Genomic DNA, 15,622 nt, shown 5'->3' on the forward strand with positions numbered 1-15,622 from the left:
AGGACCAGAGCAATTTCTTCCTCATGTTTAAACTTTTCTCCTAGGCCACTGCCTTACCTTTTTCATGCTATAAACTGGCTTTCTCTGCCTCCTTGTTTATCCCTCCTAAGTTCACAGAAGCAGTCAGCTGAGGAGGCTGCCTTTCCTCAGGCTGGCTCCAGCCCGGTTGGGAGGTGCCCGGATTAGCTGAGGCAGAGGTGGGGCTTGTGCAGAGAGCCTGGCTGCTGCCATGGAGATGGGAGGAAGCAGGCAAAAGAGCAGGCCTGCTGGCAAAGGATCAGAGGGCTGGGTAGGCGCAGGGATCAGTGTCCCGGAAATGTGAGGAAGGGCAAGTGCTGGCAGCAAAACAACACGGGCAATTTGGACTTCAGGAAAAGCTGCCACAAATATGCAGAAATAACACACATTTATAGACAAATAACGTGACTACAAGAAGAAAAAATTGTTCAAACTCTAAATTTTACAAGGCATATTTGTTTATTTTTTTGAGATGGAGTCTCACTCTGTCACCAGGCTGGAGTGCAGTGGCGTGATCTCGGCTCACTGCAGTCTCCGCCTCCGGGTTCAAGCAATTCTCCTGTCTCAGCCTCCCAAGTAGCTGGGATTATCGGCACCCGCCCCCACACCTGGCTAATTTGTGTGTGTGTGTGTGTGTGTGTGTTTCGTAGACACGGAGTTTCACCATGTTGACCAGGCTGGTCTCAAACTCCTGACCTCAAGTGATCTTCTCATCTCAGTCTCCCAAAGTGGTGGGATTACAGGCGTGAGCCACCACGCCCAGCCTACAGTGCATATGCAACAAGAAGTCATCATTTCATGCTTACTCAGTTCATGGGGGAATGTTTTCAGTCTTGAGACTCAGTGCTGGCGGAGTTACATCAAAGGTGGATGGCAGCAGAAAATCCTCAGCCCCTTTTCCAGAAGGATTTAGCTACACATATTTACATATACCCCAGGAAGCAGGCAAATGATGCTCGTGAATCACCTCTAAGAATTCATGTGAGAGCCAGGCTTGGTGGCTCATACCTGTAATCCCACCACTTTGCGAGGCTGAGGTGGGTGGATCACTTGAGCCCAGGAGTTTGAGACCAGCCTGGGCAACATGGTAAAACCCTTTGTCTACAAAAAATTTAAAAATAAAAATAATTAAGGCCGGGTGCGGTGGCTCATGCCTGTAATCCCAGCACTTTGGGAGGCTGAGGCAGGCGGATCACCTGAGGTCAGGAGTTTGAGACCAGCCTGACCAACATGAAGAAACTCCATCTCTACTAAAAATACAAAATTAGCCAGTCGTGGTGATGCATGCCTGTAATCCCAGCTACTCAGGAGGCTGAGGCAGAAGAATCGCTTGAACCCCGGAGGCGGAAGTTGCACTGAGCCGAGATTGCACCATTGCACTCCAGCCTGGGCAGCAAGAGTGAAACTCCATCTCAAAAAAAAAAAAAAAAAGCCAAGTTTGGCAGTATGTGTCTGTAGTCCCAGCTACTCGGGAGGCTGAGGTGGGAGGATCACTTGAGCCCAGGGGGTGGAGGCTGCAGTGAGCTGAGATTGTGTCACTGCACTCCAGCCTGAGTGACAGAGCCAGACTGTCTCCAAAAAAAAAATTCATGTGGGGAAACATGGGAAGAGTTCAGCTGTGTGTTCCTTGCAGCACGATCTTTCATTGCAGAAGAATGGGAAGAATGGAAACGTCCAGTACTAGAAGAACCGATAAGGCTGTGGTGGCCTACCCACTTACTGGCCTTCACCGGAATATTCTGCAGCAGTGCAGAAAAATGAGTGATTGAATTTGAAGTGCAAGCAGCAGAATACTGTGATTTCAGTTCTGCCAGTCTCAAAATTAAATCTCATTTGTAAGGCAGGCAGTATTGTGGGAGAATTCCTCTAATGTATTTCATTCCCAGAGTGTTTATGCAGTGGCAGGAAGCGTACCATCAAGATGGGTTTAGTTTAAGTCAGTCTCCTAAGTATTTATGAAACACCCACTTGGTTTTCAGTAAATGTGGTGAACTCGGTGTTTTGCCTCTTTCCCTGAACTTAGTGGTAGGTTCGGTATTAAGCTGCAGTGCTGCAGTGTGGATGGTGCCCTGCTTAGCAGATATTACAGTGCTTCTGCTGCCTGTTGAGCCGTGGCCTGGGGGTGTTCAAGCCAAATGCAAGGAGACCTGTCCTGAGGGACGCCCGTGTCAATGAAGTCAGGTGGCAGCAGCTGGTACCCCTGCCTTCGGGATACTCCCGTGGTCACCCTAACAGCAGTGACCACAAGCAAGCACTTCTGTGCCAGCCGCGCCCCTCCTGCCACACTGACGGAGTGTAGCTTCATGAGGTGCGCGGTTGCTGTCACACACTAGAGAGGAAGAAACTGAGATGGAGGTAAGTCACAGCTCTGGGGCCACACAGCCAGGGGGGGACAGTCTTGGCCTCTGTCCATCCCAGATGAGGTCTCGCTATGTTGACCAGGCTGGCCTTAAGCAGTCTTCCTGCCTCAATCTCTGAGTACGGACACAGTTTTGAGTGCCCTATGTGTATATTAACAGTAACACATAGACAGAGTAGGCCCTCTTTATCCGAGGGATACATTCCAAGACCCCCAGTGAATGCCTAAGACTGAGGCTAGTACCAAGCCCTGTATGTACACTAGGTTTTTCCCTACACGGTTGTCCCTCCCCTGTGTCCTCAGTTCAACCAACCACAGATGAAAAATATTGAAAACAATAAACATATAAACAATAAAATATTGAAAATAAAAAATACAATTTTTTCTTTTTAGATGGAGTCTCACTCTGTCACCCCGGCTGGAGTGCAGTGGCACGATCTCGGCTCACTGCAAACTCTGCCTCCTGGTTCAAGCGATTCTCCTGCCTCAGCCTTCTGAGTAGCTGGGACTACAGGTACACACCACCACACCTGACTAATTTTTGTATTTTTAGTAGAGGCAGGGTTTCACCATGTTGGCCAGGCTGGTCTCAAACTCCTGACCTCAGATGATCCACCTACCTTGGCCTCCCAAAGTTCTGGGATTACAGGCATGAGCCACCGCGCCTGGCCAAAAATAGAAAAATTTAGAAGTACAGCATAACGGCCGGGCACAGTGGCTCACGCCTGTAATCCTAGCAGTTTGGGAGGCTGAGGCGGCAGATCACCTGAGGTCAGGAGTTCGAGACCAGCCTGGCCAACAATGTGAAATCCCGTCTATACTAAAGACACAAAACTTAGCTGGATGTGGTGGCGTATGCCTGTAATCCCAGCTACTTGGGAGGCTGAGGCAGGAGAATCATTTGAACCTGGGAGATGGAGGCTGCAGTGAGCCGAGATCATGCCATTGCACTCTAGCCTGGGCAACAGCGCAAGACTCTGTCTCAAAAAAAAAAAATAAATAAATAAAGTACAGCATGACAACTGTTCATACAGCATTTACATTGTATTAGGTATCATAAGTAATCCAGAGATGACTTAAAGCATATGGGAGGATGCGAGTAGGTTATTTGCAAATATTTGGAGACAAGGCCTTGCTCTGCCACTCAGGCTGGAGTGCAGTGGCGCGATCGTGGCTCCCTGGAGCTTCAACCTCCCAGGCTCAAGCCATCCTCCTGCCTCAGCCTCCCAAGTTGCTGGGACTGCAGGCACATGCCACCATGCCTCGCTAATTTAAAAAAAATTTTTTTGTAGAATTTTTTTCTATGTTGCGCAGGTTTATTACAACATTATATTTTATGTTATTTATTTTTCGAGATGGAGTATCAATCTGTCACCCAGGCTGGAGTGCAGTGGTGCAATCTCTGCTCACTGCAGCTTCCGCCTCTGGGTTCATGCAATTCTCCTGCCTCAGCCTCCCAAATAGTGAGGACTACAGGCATCTGCCGCCACACCCAGCTAATTTTTGTTTTTTGTGGTTTTTTTTGTTTTTTGAAGCGGAGTCTCGCTCTGTCGCCAGGCTGGAGTGCAGTGGCCCTATCTTGGCTCACTGCAACCTCCACCTCCCGGGTTCAAGCAATCCTCCTGCCTCAGCCTCCTGAGTAGCTGGGACTACAGGTGTGTGCTACCACACCAAGCTAATTTTTTTTGTATTTTTAGTAGAGATGAGGTTTCCCATGTTGGCCAGGATGGTCTCAATCTCTTCACCTCAGATCCACCCACCTCAGCCTCCCAAAGTGCTGGGATTACAGGCGTGAGCCACTATCCCTGGCCTGTTGTTTTTGTTTGTTTGTTTGTTTTTTGTTTTTTTTTTTTTTTTTTTTTTGAGACGGAGTCTCGCTCTGTTGCCCAGGCTGGAGTGCAGTGGCGCGATCTCGGCTCACTGCAAGCTCCGCCTCCTTGGTTCAAGGAATTCTGCCTCAGCCTCCTGAGTAGCTGGCATTACAGGCATGTGCCACCACGCCCGGCTAATTTTTATGTATTTTTAGTAGGGATGGAGTTTCTCCATTTTGGTCAGGCTGTTCTGGAACTCCCAACCTCAGGGGATCCGCCCGTCTTGGCCTCCCAAAGTGCTGGGATTACAGGTGTGAGCCACCGCGCCCAGCCTATTACACCATTTTATATAAAGGATTTGAGCATCCTGAAATGTTGGTATCTGTAGGAGTCCTGGAACCAACCTCCTATCGATACCAAGGGACAACTTTTCATTTTTAGCTATGATAAAGTTTATAAATTAGGCATGAGAGACTAGCAATGATAACTAATAAAATAGAACAAGTGTAACAATATACCAGCATCTCTAATCTTGTATTTTGCGACCATTACCAAGTAAATAAGGGTTACTCAGACACAAGCACTGCTGTACGACGACAGTGGATCTGATCACCGAGATGGCTGCTGAGTGACTAACGAGTGGGGCGTGTCTACACTGTGGAGGTGCTGGACAGAGGGAGGAGTCGCCTCCTGGGCTGGTCGGATCAGGACCTTGGGAGGTTTCATCACACTACTCAGAACAGCATGCAGTTCAAAACTTATGACTTGTTCATTTCTGGAATTTTCCATTTAATATTTTCAGACCCCACTTTACCTCGGGTAACTGAAACCATGGAAAGCAAAACCATGGATGGAGGGGACGGCTGTGCTGCCGCCATCTCCCTTACACAGTTGAGTAAACCGAGGCACAGAAGAAAATGAAGTAGCCCCAGATGACGTAGGAAATGGCAGAACTGAAGGGAAAAGCAGAGCAGGGGGCTGTAGAGTTAAACTGTTCTTCATTCCGGTGGCACTAGACCTGCCCGGGCGGCCAGAGGACACGTGGCTCCTATCCTGTCTGCCGTGTGGCTAGGGGACAGCCGTGCTTGTGCCGTGCCGTCTGAGTGTTTGTTTCTGTCTGTGGGAATAAAGGGGTTGCCAGACACCCTCCCTGCTCTGTGGAGGGGGGGTGGAATCATGCCTTTGGCCACTTTGCCCACTCCCCCTTGGGCCGGAGCATCAGCATTAGCTGTGCCACAGGGTGGTATGCGCTCTGCTGGAGGTGGCACCTTCAGGGAAAGGCAGTCTGCCGGGGAGGGTAGCGAGCACCCCGGGTAGGAGCTGAGCACGGCCTCCGCGCCTCCGCATGGGAAGTGCTGGAGATGCAGGGGCCCCTGAGCCAGAGCCCAGCGCTCTTACAAGAGACCTCATTTCCTGTTCGGGGACTGGGGCTTCTAAGTCAGAGTGCTCCTCCTGCACCCGCCACCCTGGATGTGGTTTCATTCCCTGGTCCCTGAGCCATAGCTGGGGGGCATGAGACTGTCCCCTGGGCTGCTTTGGGGACCCTACTTCAGGGCAGCCCTGCCACTCCCTGTAACGGGCTGTGGGTCCTGCCGTGTGGCCTTCCTACCTCTCTTGCGTGTGGGTGAGCCTGAGCGTGGCCACCGCCCTGGGAGTGCCACAGAGGCAAGCGGCGCGGGTCCTCACGTGTAAACAGCCCCACCAGCACGCGGGGATGGAGTAGTCAGGCCGGGACCGAATGGGCAGGCTGTTAACCTAGGATGCATTCAAGTTAGGACACATTTCATTCCCGTGTAGCGGTGGCTCCCAGTTCCTCCGCAGAATCGGCAGGAGTGTGCGTGATGAAACCCGTCACTCACTGTGTATGGTAGAGATACCTGCCTGGGTCGTAATCACTTGTGAAGAAAATAAATTATGCTGTGACCTTTAGATACGATTCACATACCATAAAATTCACCCTGCTTTTTTTTTTTTTTTTTTTTGAGATGGAGTCTCCTTGTCGTGCCCTGCCTAAATTCACCCTTTTAAACTGTATAATTCCATGGCTTTTAGTAGTCACAAGATTGTACAACTACATCACTAATTCTGAACATTTTCATCACCTCAAGAAGAAACCCCACACCCATTAGCCAGTCTCAATTCCTGCCTCACCTAACCCCGGCAGCCGACTTTATATCTCTGGATTTGCCTATTCTGAACATTTCCAGATAAATGGAATCACACAATATGTGGTCTTTTGTGTCTGCCTTTTTTCACTTAGGTTCATAATGTTTTCAAGATTTATTTATATTGTCTCATGTATTAGCACTTTGGAGATTTTTTTAACGGCCGTATAATATTCTATACGGATATACCATGTTTTGTTTATCCACTTACTAGTTGATGAACATTTGGATTATTTCTACCCTTTGGCTATTATGAGTTATGCTACTGTGAATAATCCTGTGTATACCTACAGGTGAACTGCTGAGTTAAGAGTCTTTCTGGCCTGGCATGGTGGCTCACACCTGTAATCCCAGCTCTTTGGGAGGCTGAGGTGGGCGGACCACTTGAGGTCAGGAGTTCATGACCAGCCTGGCCAACATGGTGAAACCCCATCTCTACTAAAAATACAAAAAATTAGCTGGGTGTGGTGGCGGGCACCTGTAATCCCAGCTACTCGGGAGGCTGAAGCAGGAGAATTCGCTGGAACCCGGGAGGTGGAGGTTGCAGTGAGCCGAGATTGCGCCATTGCACTGCAGCCTGGGTGACAGAGCAAGACTCCATCTCAAAAAAAAAAAAAAAAAAAAAAAAAGAGTCTTTTTTCCTCCTGAGACCAAATACCTGGTGTCTTCTCTAATTCCACTTCTCCAACTCTTCGACACCAGCTATAGGTGTCCAGCAATTCAGTTCAATTCTGACACTGTCTACTTGGAGTTCATGTCTGATGCCACAGGTTAAAGACCCAGTCCCACATGATTGCCTCCACTGAGGCAGTCTTTCTCTTTGGATAAATTCCTGTTTAAATCCTTTGCCGGCTGCCAGTCCTGGGCCACTTGTCCCTCTGCCTGACAGGCTATAAATCAGACTGTGACCCCCTCCTCAGGATTGATAATTTGCTAGAATGGATCACAACATTCAGAAAGGTGTTTTACTTACTCTTAGCGGTTTATTATAAAGGATACAACTCAGGGACAGCCAGATAGCAGAGATGCACATGGCGAGGTATGGGGGCATGCGGAGCCCCTGCGCCCTCTCTGGGCATGCCATCCTCCCAGCACCTTTTGTTTGTTTGTTTGTTTGTTTGAGCAGGTCTCACTCTGTCGCCCAGACTGAGTGCAGTGGCATGATCATGGCTCACTGCAGCGTCAGCCTCCTGGGCTCAAGCAACCCTCCCTCGGCCCCACAAAGCACTGGGATAACAGGCGTGAGCCACCGTGCCTGGCCTCCCAGCACCTCGATATGTTCAGTAGCCCAGATGCTCTCTGAACCCCATGGTTTAGGGATTTTTATGGAGGTCTCATGAGGTAGGCATGGTTGATTAAATCATTGGCCGTTGGTAATTAGCTCAATCTCTACTCCCTCTCCTTTCCCCAAAACTAAAAGTTTTGAGCTTCCAGTCAAGGCTTGGTCTTTCCGGCCCCCATCCCGAAGCTGCACAGGAGCCCACCAGAGCTGCCCCATTCGAACAGGAGCAGCTGCTATCACCCTTCATCACTCAGGAGATTCTGAGGTTTTAGGAGCTCTGTGCCAGGAACAGGGGACAAAGACCAAATCTCTCTCTATAATGCCACATGGGTCTTATGATCACGAACTCTGTGTTTAACTTTTTCAGGAATTACAAAGCTGTTTTTCAGAGTGGCCTGACCTATTTTTTTATTTCCACCAGCAATGTATGAGAGTTCTAATTTCTCTACATCCTTGTCAACACTTGTTATTGTCTGTGTTTAGTAATAGCTATCCTAGCGGGCGTGATGTGGCATGCCTTTGTCTTTCTGATTTCCCATGGTGTTGAGCATCTTGTCATGTGCTTGTTGGTTATTCGTGTATCTTTTTTGGAGAAATTCCTGTTTAAATCCTTTGCCCATTTTAAAAGTGGATGATTTAGCCAGGTGCGGTGGCTCACTCCTGTAATCCCAGCACTCTGGGAGGCCAAGGCGGGCGGATCACGAAGTCAGGAGTTCAAGACCAGTCTGACCGATGTGGTGAAACCCCATCTCTACCAGAAATACAAAAATTAGCCAGGCATGGTGGTGCATGCCTGTAATCCCAGCTACTCAGGAGGCTGAGGCAGGAGAATCGCTTGAACCCAGAAGGCAGAGGTTGCAGTGAGCCGAGATTGCGCCACTGCACTCCAGCCTGGGTGACAGAGCAAGACTCTGTCTCTAAATAAATAAATAAATAGGATGATTTGTCTTTTTGTTGCTGAGATAAAAGAGTTCTTGGCCAGGCGCGGTGGCTCACGCCTGTAATACCAGCACTTTGGGAGGCCAAGGCGGGTGGATCACCTGAGGTTGGGAGTTCGAGACCAGCCTGACCAACATGGAGAAACCTGTCTCTACTAAAATTACAAAAAATTAGCTGGGCATGGTGGCGCATACCTGTAATCCCAGCTACTCGGGAGGCTGAGGCAGGAGAATTGCTTGAACCTGGCAGGTGGAGGTTGTGGTGAGCCGAGATCGTGCCATTGCACTCCAGCCTGGGCGACAAAAGCGAAACTCTGTCTCAAAAAAAAAAAAAAAGTTATTTACATATTCTCGATACTAGACCCTTATTAGATGGATGATTAGCAAATGTTTTTCTCCCGTTCTATAGGTTTTTTCTCTTTTTTTTTTTTTTTGTTTGAAACAGAGTCTCGCTCTGTCGCCAGGCTGGAGTGCAGTGGTGTGATCTCGGCTCACTGCAGCCTCCACCTCCCGGGTTCAAGCAATTCTCCTGCCTCAGCCTCCCGAGTAACTGGGACTACAGACACGCGCCACTACACCTGGCTAATTTTTGTACTTTTAGTAGGGATGGGGTTTCACCATGTTGGCCAGGATGGTCTCGATCTCCTCACCTTGTGATCCACTTGCCTCAGCCTCCCAAAGTGCTGGGATTACAGGCGTGAGCCACAGTGCCCGGCCCGGCCCTTTTTTGTTGTTTTTTTTGTTTTGTTTTGTTTTTTTGTTTTTGGAGACGGAATTTCGCTGTTGTTGCCCAGGCTGGAGTGCAATGGCACGATCTCGGCTCATTGCAACCTCCACCTCCTGAGTTCAAGCAATTCTCCTACCTCAGCCTCCTGAGTAGCTGGGATTACAGGTGCCTGCTACCATGCCCGGCTAATTTTTGTATTTTTAGTAGAGACGGTGTTTCAGCACGTTGGCCAGGCTGGTCTCGAACTCCTGACCTCAGGTGATCCACCCACCTCAGCCTCCCAAAGTGCTGAGATTATAGGCGTGAGCCACTGCACCTGGCCTTTTTTTTTTTTTTTTTTTTTTTTTTTAACGAGACAGGGTCTGGCTCTGTTGCCCAGGCTGGAGTGCAGTGGTATGATCATGGCTCACTGCAACCTTGAACTCCTGGGCTCAGGTGACCCTCCTTCCCCGGCCTCTTGAGTAGCTAAGACTACAGGCATGTACCACCATACCTAGCTAATTTTTTTATTTTTTGGAGAGATGAGGTCTTATTATGTTGCCCAGGCTGGTCTTGAACTCCTGGTCCCAAGTGATCCTCCTGCCTCAGCTTCCCAAGCAGCTGGGACTACAGACGTGCATCACCACACCCAGCTAATTTTTGTATTTTTAGTAGAGATGAGGTTTTACCATGTTGGCCAGAATGGTCTCTATCTCTTGATCTTCTGATCGGCCCAGCCCGGCCTCCCAAAGTGCTGGGATTACAGGCATGAGCTACCACGCCTGGCCCTTTTTTTTTTTTTTTTTTTTGATTCAGAGTTTCACTCTTTTGCCCAGGCTGGAGTGAAGTGGCATGATCTGGGCTTATTGTAACCTCTGCCACCCCCCACCAGCCCCCGTATTTTTAGTAGAGACGGGGTTTCACCATGTTGGCCCAGCTGGTCTCAAACTCTTGACCTCAGGTGATCCACCTGCCTCGGCCTCCCAAAGTGCTAGGATTACAGGCTTGAGTCACCACATCTGGCTAATACTTGTATTTTTAGTAGAGATGGGGTTTCACCATGTTGGCCATGCTGGTCATGAACTCCTGACCTCAAGTGATCCTCCCACCTTGGCCTCCCAAAGTGCTGGGATTATAGGCGTGACCCACTGCACCTAGCCTATTTTGTATTTTTCAGTGTACACATCTTACACGTCTCCTCTCAAATTTATTCCTAAGTCTTTTATTATTTTTGATGCTATCATAAGTAGAATTGTTTTCTTGATTTCATTTTCAGACTGTTCATTGCTAGTGTATAGAAATACAATTGATGTTTGCATATTGGTCTTGTATATATCCTGCAAGCTTGCTGAACTCATTTATTAGCTCTAATAGTTTTTTGTTTATCCTTTCTCCTTAAGTCTTAATGTTTAAGCTGAAATTACCTTTCAGGTCAGAAAGCAACACTGAATGCAGAAGAAATGGCGGACTTCTACAAGGAATTTTTAAGTAAAAATTTTCAGAAGCACATGTATTATAACAGGTAGGTGTTTACTCTTTTCCTGAAAATTTGAATAGCACATCCAGATTAGGTAGGAGTGTTTTCTTACCTGAATTTAACAACATTCACGTTTATATCAGAGGTAGAAGTTGCAAGACTTTATCAACTTTTTTTTTTCTTTTTTGAGACGGAGTTTCGCTCTCTCGCCCAGGCTGGAGTGCAGTGGCGCAATCTCCGCTCACTGCAAGCTCCACCTCCCAGGTTCACGCCATTCTCCTGCCTCAGCCTCCTGAGTAGCTGGGACTACAGGCACCCGCCAGCACGCCTGGCTAATTTTTTGTATTTTCAGTAGAGACAGGGTTTCACCGTGTTAGCCAGGATGGTCTCAATCTCCTGACCTCGTGATCCGCCTGCCTTGGCCTCCCAAAGTGCTGGGATTACAGGCGTGAACCACTGCGCCTGGCCTATCAACTTTATTTTTTAACTGACTGCAGTGGCTTAAAAAGATACCAATTTTTTTAGGTCGGGTGTGGTGGTTCACACCTGTAATCCCAGCACTTTAGGAGGCTAAGGTGGACAGATCACCTGAGGTCAGGAGTTCAAGACCAGCCTGACCAACATGGAGAAACCCTGTCTCTACTAAAAATACAAAATTAGCCGGGCGTGGTGGCACATGCCTGTAATCCCAGCTGCTCGGGAGGCTGAGTCAGGAGAATCGCTTGAACGTGGAAGGTGGAGGTTGCGGTGAGCTGAGATTGTGCCATTGCACTCCAGCCTGGGCAATGAGAACAAAACTCCATCTCAAAAAAAAAGGGTTTTAGCTGGTTACAGATAATAATGACCTATATTTACAGGTGAAATTAATAGGACATGATATCTGAGATTTGCTTTAAAATATTTGTAGGTTGGATATGGTGGCTCACACCTGTAATCCCATGACTTTGGGAGGCCAAGGTGGGTAGATCACTTGAGTCCAGGAGTTCAAGACCAGTCTGGGCAACATAGTGAAAGGCTTGAGCTAGGAGGACCACTTGAGCCTGGGAGGTTAAGGCTACAGTGAGCCGAGATCCAGCCACTGCATTCCAGCCTGGGTGGCAGACAGAGTAAGACCCTGTCTCAATAAATAAGTAAGTAATTAAAAAAAAAAAAAAAAAAAAAAAAAAAAATATATATATATATATATATATATATATATAAACAGTTACAGAGTTACAAAGCCTGATGGGCAGGTGAAGCCAGACTTCAAGAATGTCGACATGGGCCAGGCACGGTAGCTCACACCTGTACTCCCAGCACTTTGGGAGGCCAAGGCAGATGGATTGCTTGAGCCCAGGAGTTTGAGACCAGCCTGGACAACATGACAAAACCCTGTCTCTACAAAAAATACAAAAATTAGCTCGGTGTGGTAGTGTGTGCCTGTAATCCCAGCTACAGGAGGCTGAGGCAGGAGGATCCCTTGAGCCCAGGAGGTGGAGGTTGCAGTGAGCCGAGATCCCGCTACTGCACTCCAGCCTGGGCTACAGAGTGAGACCCTAATAAAAAAAGAGAATATAGATACAGTCAAAGGCTGGATGGACTCAGTGAGGGACAGTCTGACCTAAAGATTAGTCCTGAAATATCTGGATTCCATTTCTAAGGTTGTCATGTATTACTCTGAATTAGTTAAGTCATTCAAACAAGTGAGTATAATCTTTCCCTGGTCTTTGGACACGTAGCTTGTTTGCACTGGGCACAGTCTCTGATGGGCTTCATGTTTTCTCTGTGGCACTCGGGTGAAGAGGACCAGCCTTACCCAAGATCAGGCCTTAGAGGAGCCTGGCCCCCACCACCACTTCCTGCCCCTGCCTTCCCTGTGGCAACAGCAGAAGTGTAGCTTGCTTTTACATGTCATAGAATCAGGTCGTCTGTATTAGTGAAATGGAACATGGCTTTTCCTTGAAGAACTGTAATCCCCATGGGCTACCGGTTTTCTTCTCCTGGAAGCGCTTATTTACTTTGGGCACTGCTCCTCATGACAGCATTGCTTAAGTAGGTGGAGATGTAAAGGTGGTTTGCAGGTGGAGAGGAACTTTCTGTCCTGCCATGCCTCCAGAGTGGTCGTGGCCCATCACATCCCTAAAATGCTGCCAGCTCGGGAGGCCTGGGGTTTCCAAGGGCTCTCTTGGATCTTTTAGCAAAAATCAAAGGAGTACTTAAGAGGCTGAGGCAGAAGAATTACTTGAACCCAGGAGGCAGAGGTTGCAATGAGCCAAGATTGTGCCACTGTACTCCAGCCTGGACAACTAAGCAAGATGAAAAAACAAAAAAAAAAACTCCAAAGGAGGGGCCGGGTGCGGTGGCTCACACCTGTAATCCCAGAACTTTGGGAGGTTGAGGCAGGTGGGTCATGAGGTCAGGAGATCGAGACCATCCTGGCTAACACGGTGAAACCCTGTCTCTACTAAAAAAAAAATACAAAAAATTAGCCAGGCGTGGTGGCGGGCGCCTGTAGTCCCAGCTACTCGGGAGGCTGAGGCAGGAGAATGGCGCGAACCCGGGAGGCGGAGCTTGCAGTGAGCCGAGATCGCGCCACAGCACTCCAGCCTGGGCGACAGACCGAGACTCCGTCTCAAAAAAAAAAAACACCAAAGGAGGATGGTGGCGGCCTCCAGAAACAAGGCTGGGGAGGACTCCAGGCGTCGCCAGTGGGCCTCACTCTCAGCCTGAGGAGAGGCAGGCCTCTATGAATAGTTTAGCTTCAACAAGGGCGGGGAAAGGGCAAAGCAGTTGAGGCCTGGTCAGTTGAACTCATCCTCAACTGAGAGCCACTTCTGGGCCAGGGCACCAAGCCTCAGTCCCTGCCACCGTGTCACCTGTGCATCCTCTGTTTCTCTACAGAGATTGGTACAAGCGCAATTTTGCCATCACCTTCTTCATGGGAAAAGTAGCCCTGGAAAGGATTTGGAACAAGCTTAAACAGAAACAAAAGAAGAGGAGCAACTAGGAGTCCACTCTGACCCAGCCAGAGTCCAGGTTTCCACAGGAAGCAGATGGAGCTCCTTTCACAGGGGCTCTGAGAAAAACTGGAGCTGATCTCAAGAAGCCCCACATCTTCCTAAGGGGCCCCATGGCCTGTTTGGGGGCAGGGTAGGTCCTGGGGCACTGTGGGCTGCCTGCCTGCTGATGTGGGCTCTAGGCCAGCTTGTTGTCACGGACATGCTGTCAAATAAAGCCCAAGCACTGGGTGCCCGTTTCCTGTGTTTTGAATTATACCAGTTCAAAACAGAACTATTTAAAAATATTGGCCAGGCACGGTGGCTCACACCTGTAATCCCAGCACTTTGGGAGGCTGAGGCGGGTGGATCACTTGAGATCAGGAGTTCAAGATCAGCCTGGACAACATGGCAAAACCCTGTCTCTACAAAAAATTAGCTGGGTGTGGTGGCACGCACCTGTAATCCCAGCTGCTCTGGAGGCTGAGGCATGCGACGCTTGAACCCAGGAGGCAGAGGTTGCAGTGATCCAAGATCACACCACTGCACTCCAGCCTGGAAGACCAAACGAGACTCTGTATCGAAAAATAATAATAATTAATAAAGTTTTACTGGAAAAAAAAAGTCTGCTGGTGGGAATGATGTGGAAGCTGACTGCCAGGCGATCGGTGTGCTGGCCGTGGGGTCAGCACCACCCTCACTGTGAGTCGTCAGCGGGTGGGTCCTCACAGGCTGTGTCCTGAATGCAGTGCGGTGTGAGGACATGAAAGCAAATGCAATTTTATTGCATGCCAAAAAGTTTAACTTGATTCTTGGTATTAACTATGTTAGTAGATTCTTCAGTGCTATAAGCAAATTAACAAGAAACAGCAGCACTATTTTCCTCTTTTCTTAAACACGAAGGTTAAATGGCCAGGCGTGGTGGCTCATACCTGTAATCCCAACAATTTGGGAGGCCAAGGCAAGCAAATCACTTGAGCTCAGGAGTTCAAACCAGTTTGGGCAACATGGCGAAACCCTGCCTCTACAAAACATGCAAAAATTAGCTGGGTGTGGTAGCATGCGCCTGTAGTCCCAGCTACTCAGGAGGCTGAGCTTCGAGGAATGATTGAGCCAGTGAGGTCCAGGCTGCACTAAGCCAAGATCCCACCACTAGGCAACAGAGCCAGACCCTGTCTCAAATAAAAATTTAAAAATAATAAAAAAGGCCGGGCGCACTGGCTCACGCCTGTAATCTCAGCACTTTGGGTGGCCAAGGTGGGCGGATCACCTGAGGTCAGTTCAAGACCAGCCTGGCCAAACATGGTGAAACCCTGTCTACAAAAATTAGCCAGGCATGATGGAGGGTGCCTGTAGTCCCAGCTCCTTGGGAAGCTGAGGCGGGAGAATAGCATGAACCCGGGAGGTGGAGGGTGCCTGTAGTCCCAGCTCCTTGGGAAGCTGAGGCGGGAGAATAGCATGAACCCGGGAGGTGGAGGGTGCCTGTAGTCCCAGCTCCTTGGGAAGCTGAGGCGGGAGAATAGCATGAACCCGGGAGGTGGAGGGTGCCTGTAATCCCAGCTCCTTGGGAGGCTGAGGCAGGAGAATAGCATGAACCCAGTAGGTGGAGGTTGCAGTGAGCCGAGATCGCGCCACTGCACTCCAGCCTGGGCGACAGAGCAATACTCACGTCTCAAAAAAAAAAAAATTAAATGATTGTGATATGACTTTTGGTCACAAATAAATTGTAATTAAGATTATTCTGGCCGGGTGCGGTGGCTCACGCCTATAATCCCAGCACTTTGGGAGGCCGAGGTGGGCAGATCACGAGGTCAGGAGATCGAGACCATCCTGCCCAACATGGTGAAACCCCGTTTCTACTAAAAATGCAAAAATTAGCTGGGTGTGGTGG

At 48.9% G+C, this 15,622-nt stretch overlaps 1 protein-coding gene across 3 annotated transcripts in view; it reads left to right on the forward strand.

The window, feature by feature from the left end:
- COA8 (cytochrome c oxidase assembly factor 8) overlaps positions 1-14,355 on the forward strand; it is a 28,396-nt gene extending 14,041 nt beyond the window's left edge. For 2 of the 3 annotated variants that reach the window (XM_063698216.1, XM_004055761.4), the window contains 2 exons: positions 10,711-10,801; positions 13,637-14,355. In XM_063698216.1, coding sequence (XP_063554286.1) covers positions 10,711-10,801; positions 13,637-13,742 — 197 coding nt within the window. In that variant the 3' untranslated portion in view covers positions 13,743-14,355. Of the gene's footprint in view, positions 1-2,770; positions 2,892-10,710; positions 10,802-13,636 lie in introns of all 3 variants that reach the window. The other variant, XM_055361670.2, reaches the window with a different exon arrangement.
- Positions 14,356-15,622: the final 1,267 nt, after the last annotated feature.

Source organism: Gorilla gorilla, chromosome 15, assembly GCF_029281585.2.
Source record: "Gorilla gorilla gorilla isolate KB3781 chromosome 15, NHGRI_mGorGor1-v2.1_pri, whole genome shotgun sequence".
In the NCBI taxonomy this organism is placed as follows: Eukaryota; Metazoa; Chordata; class Mammalia; order Primates; family Hominidae; genus Gorilla; species Gorilla gorilla.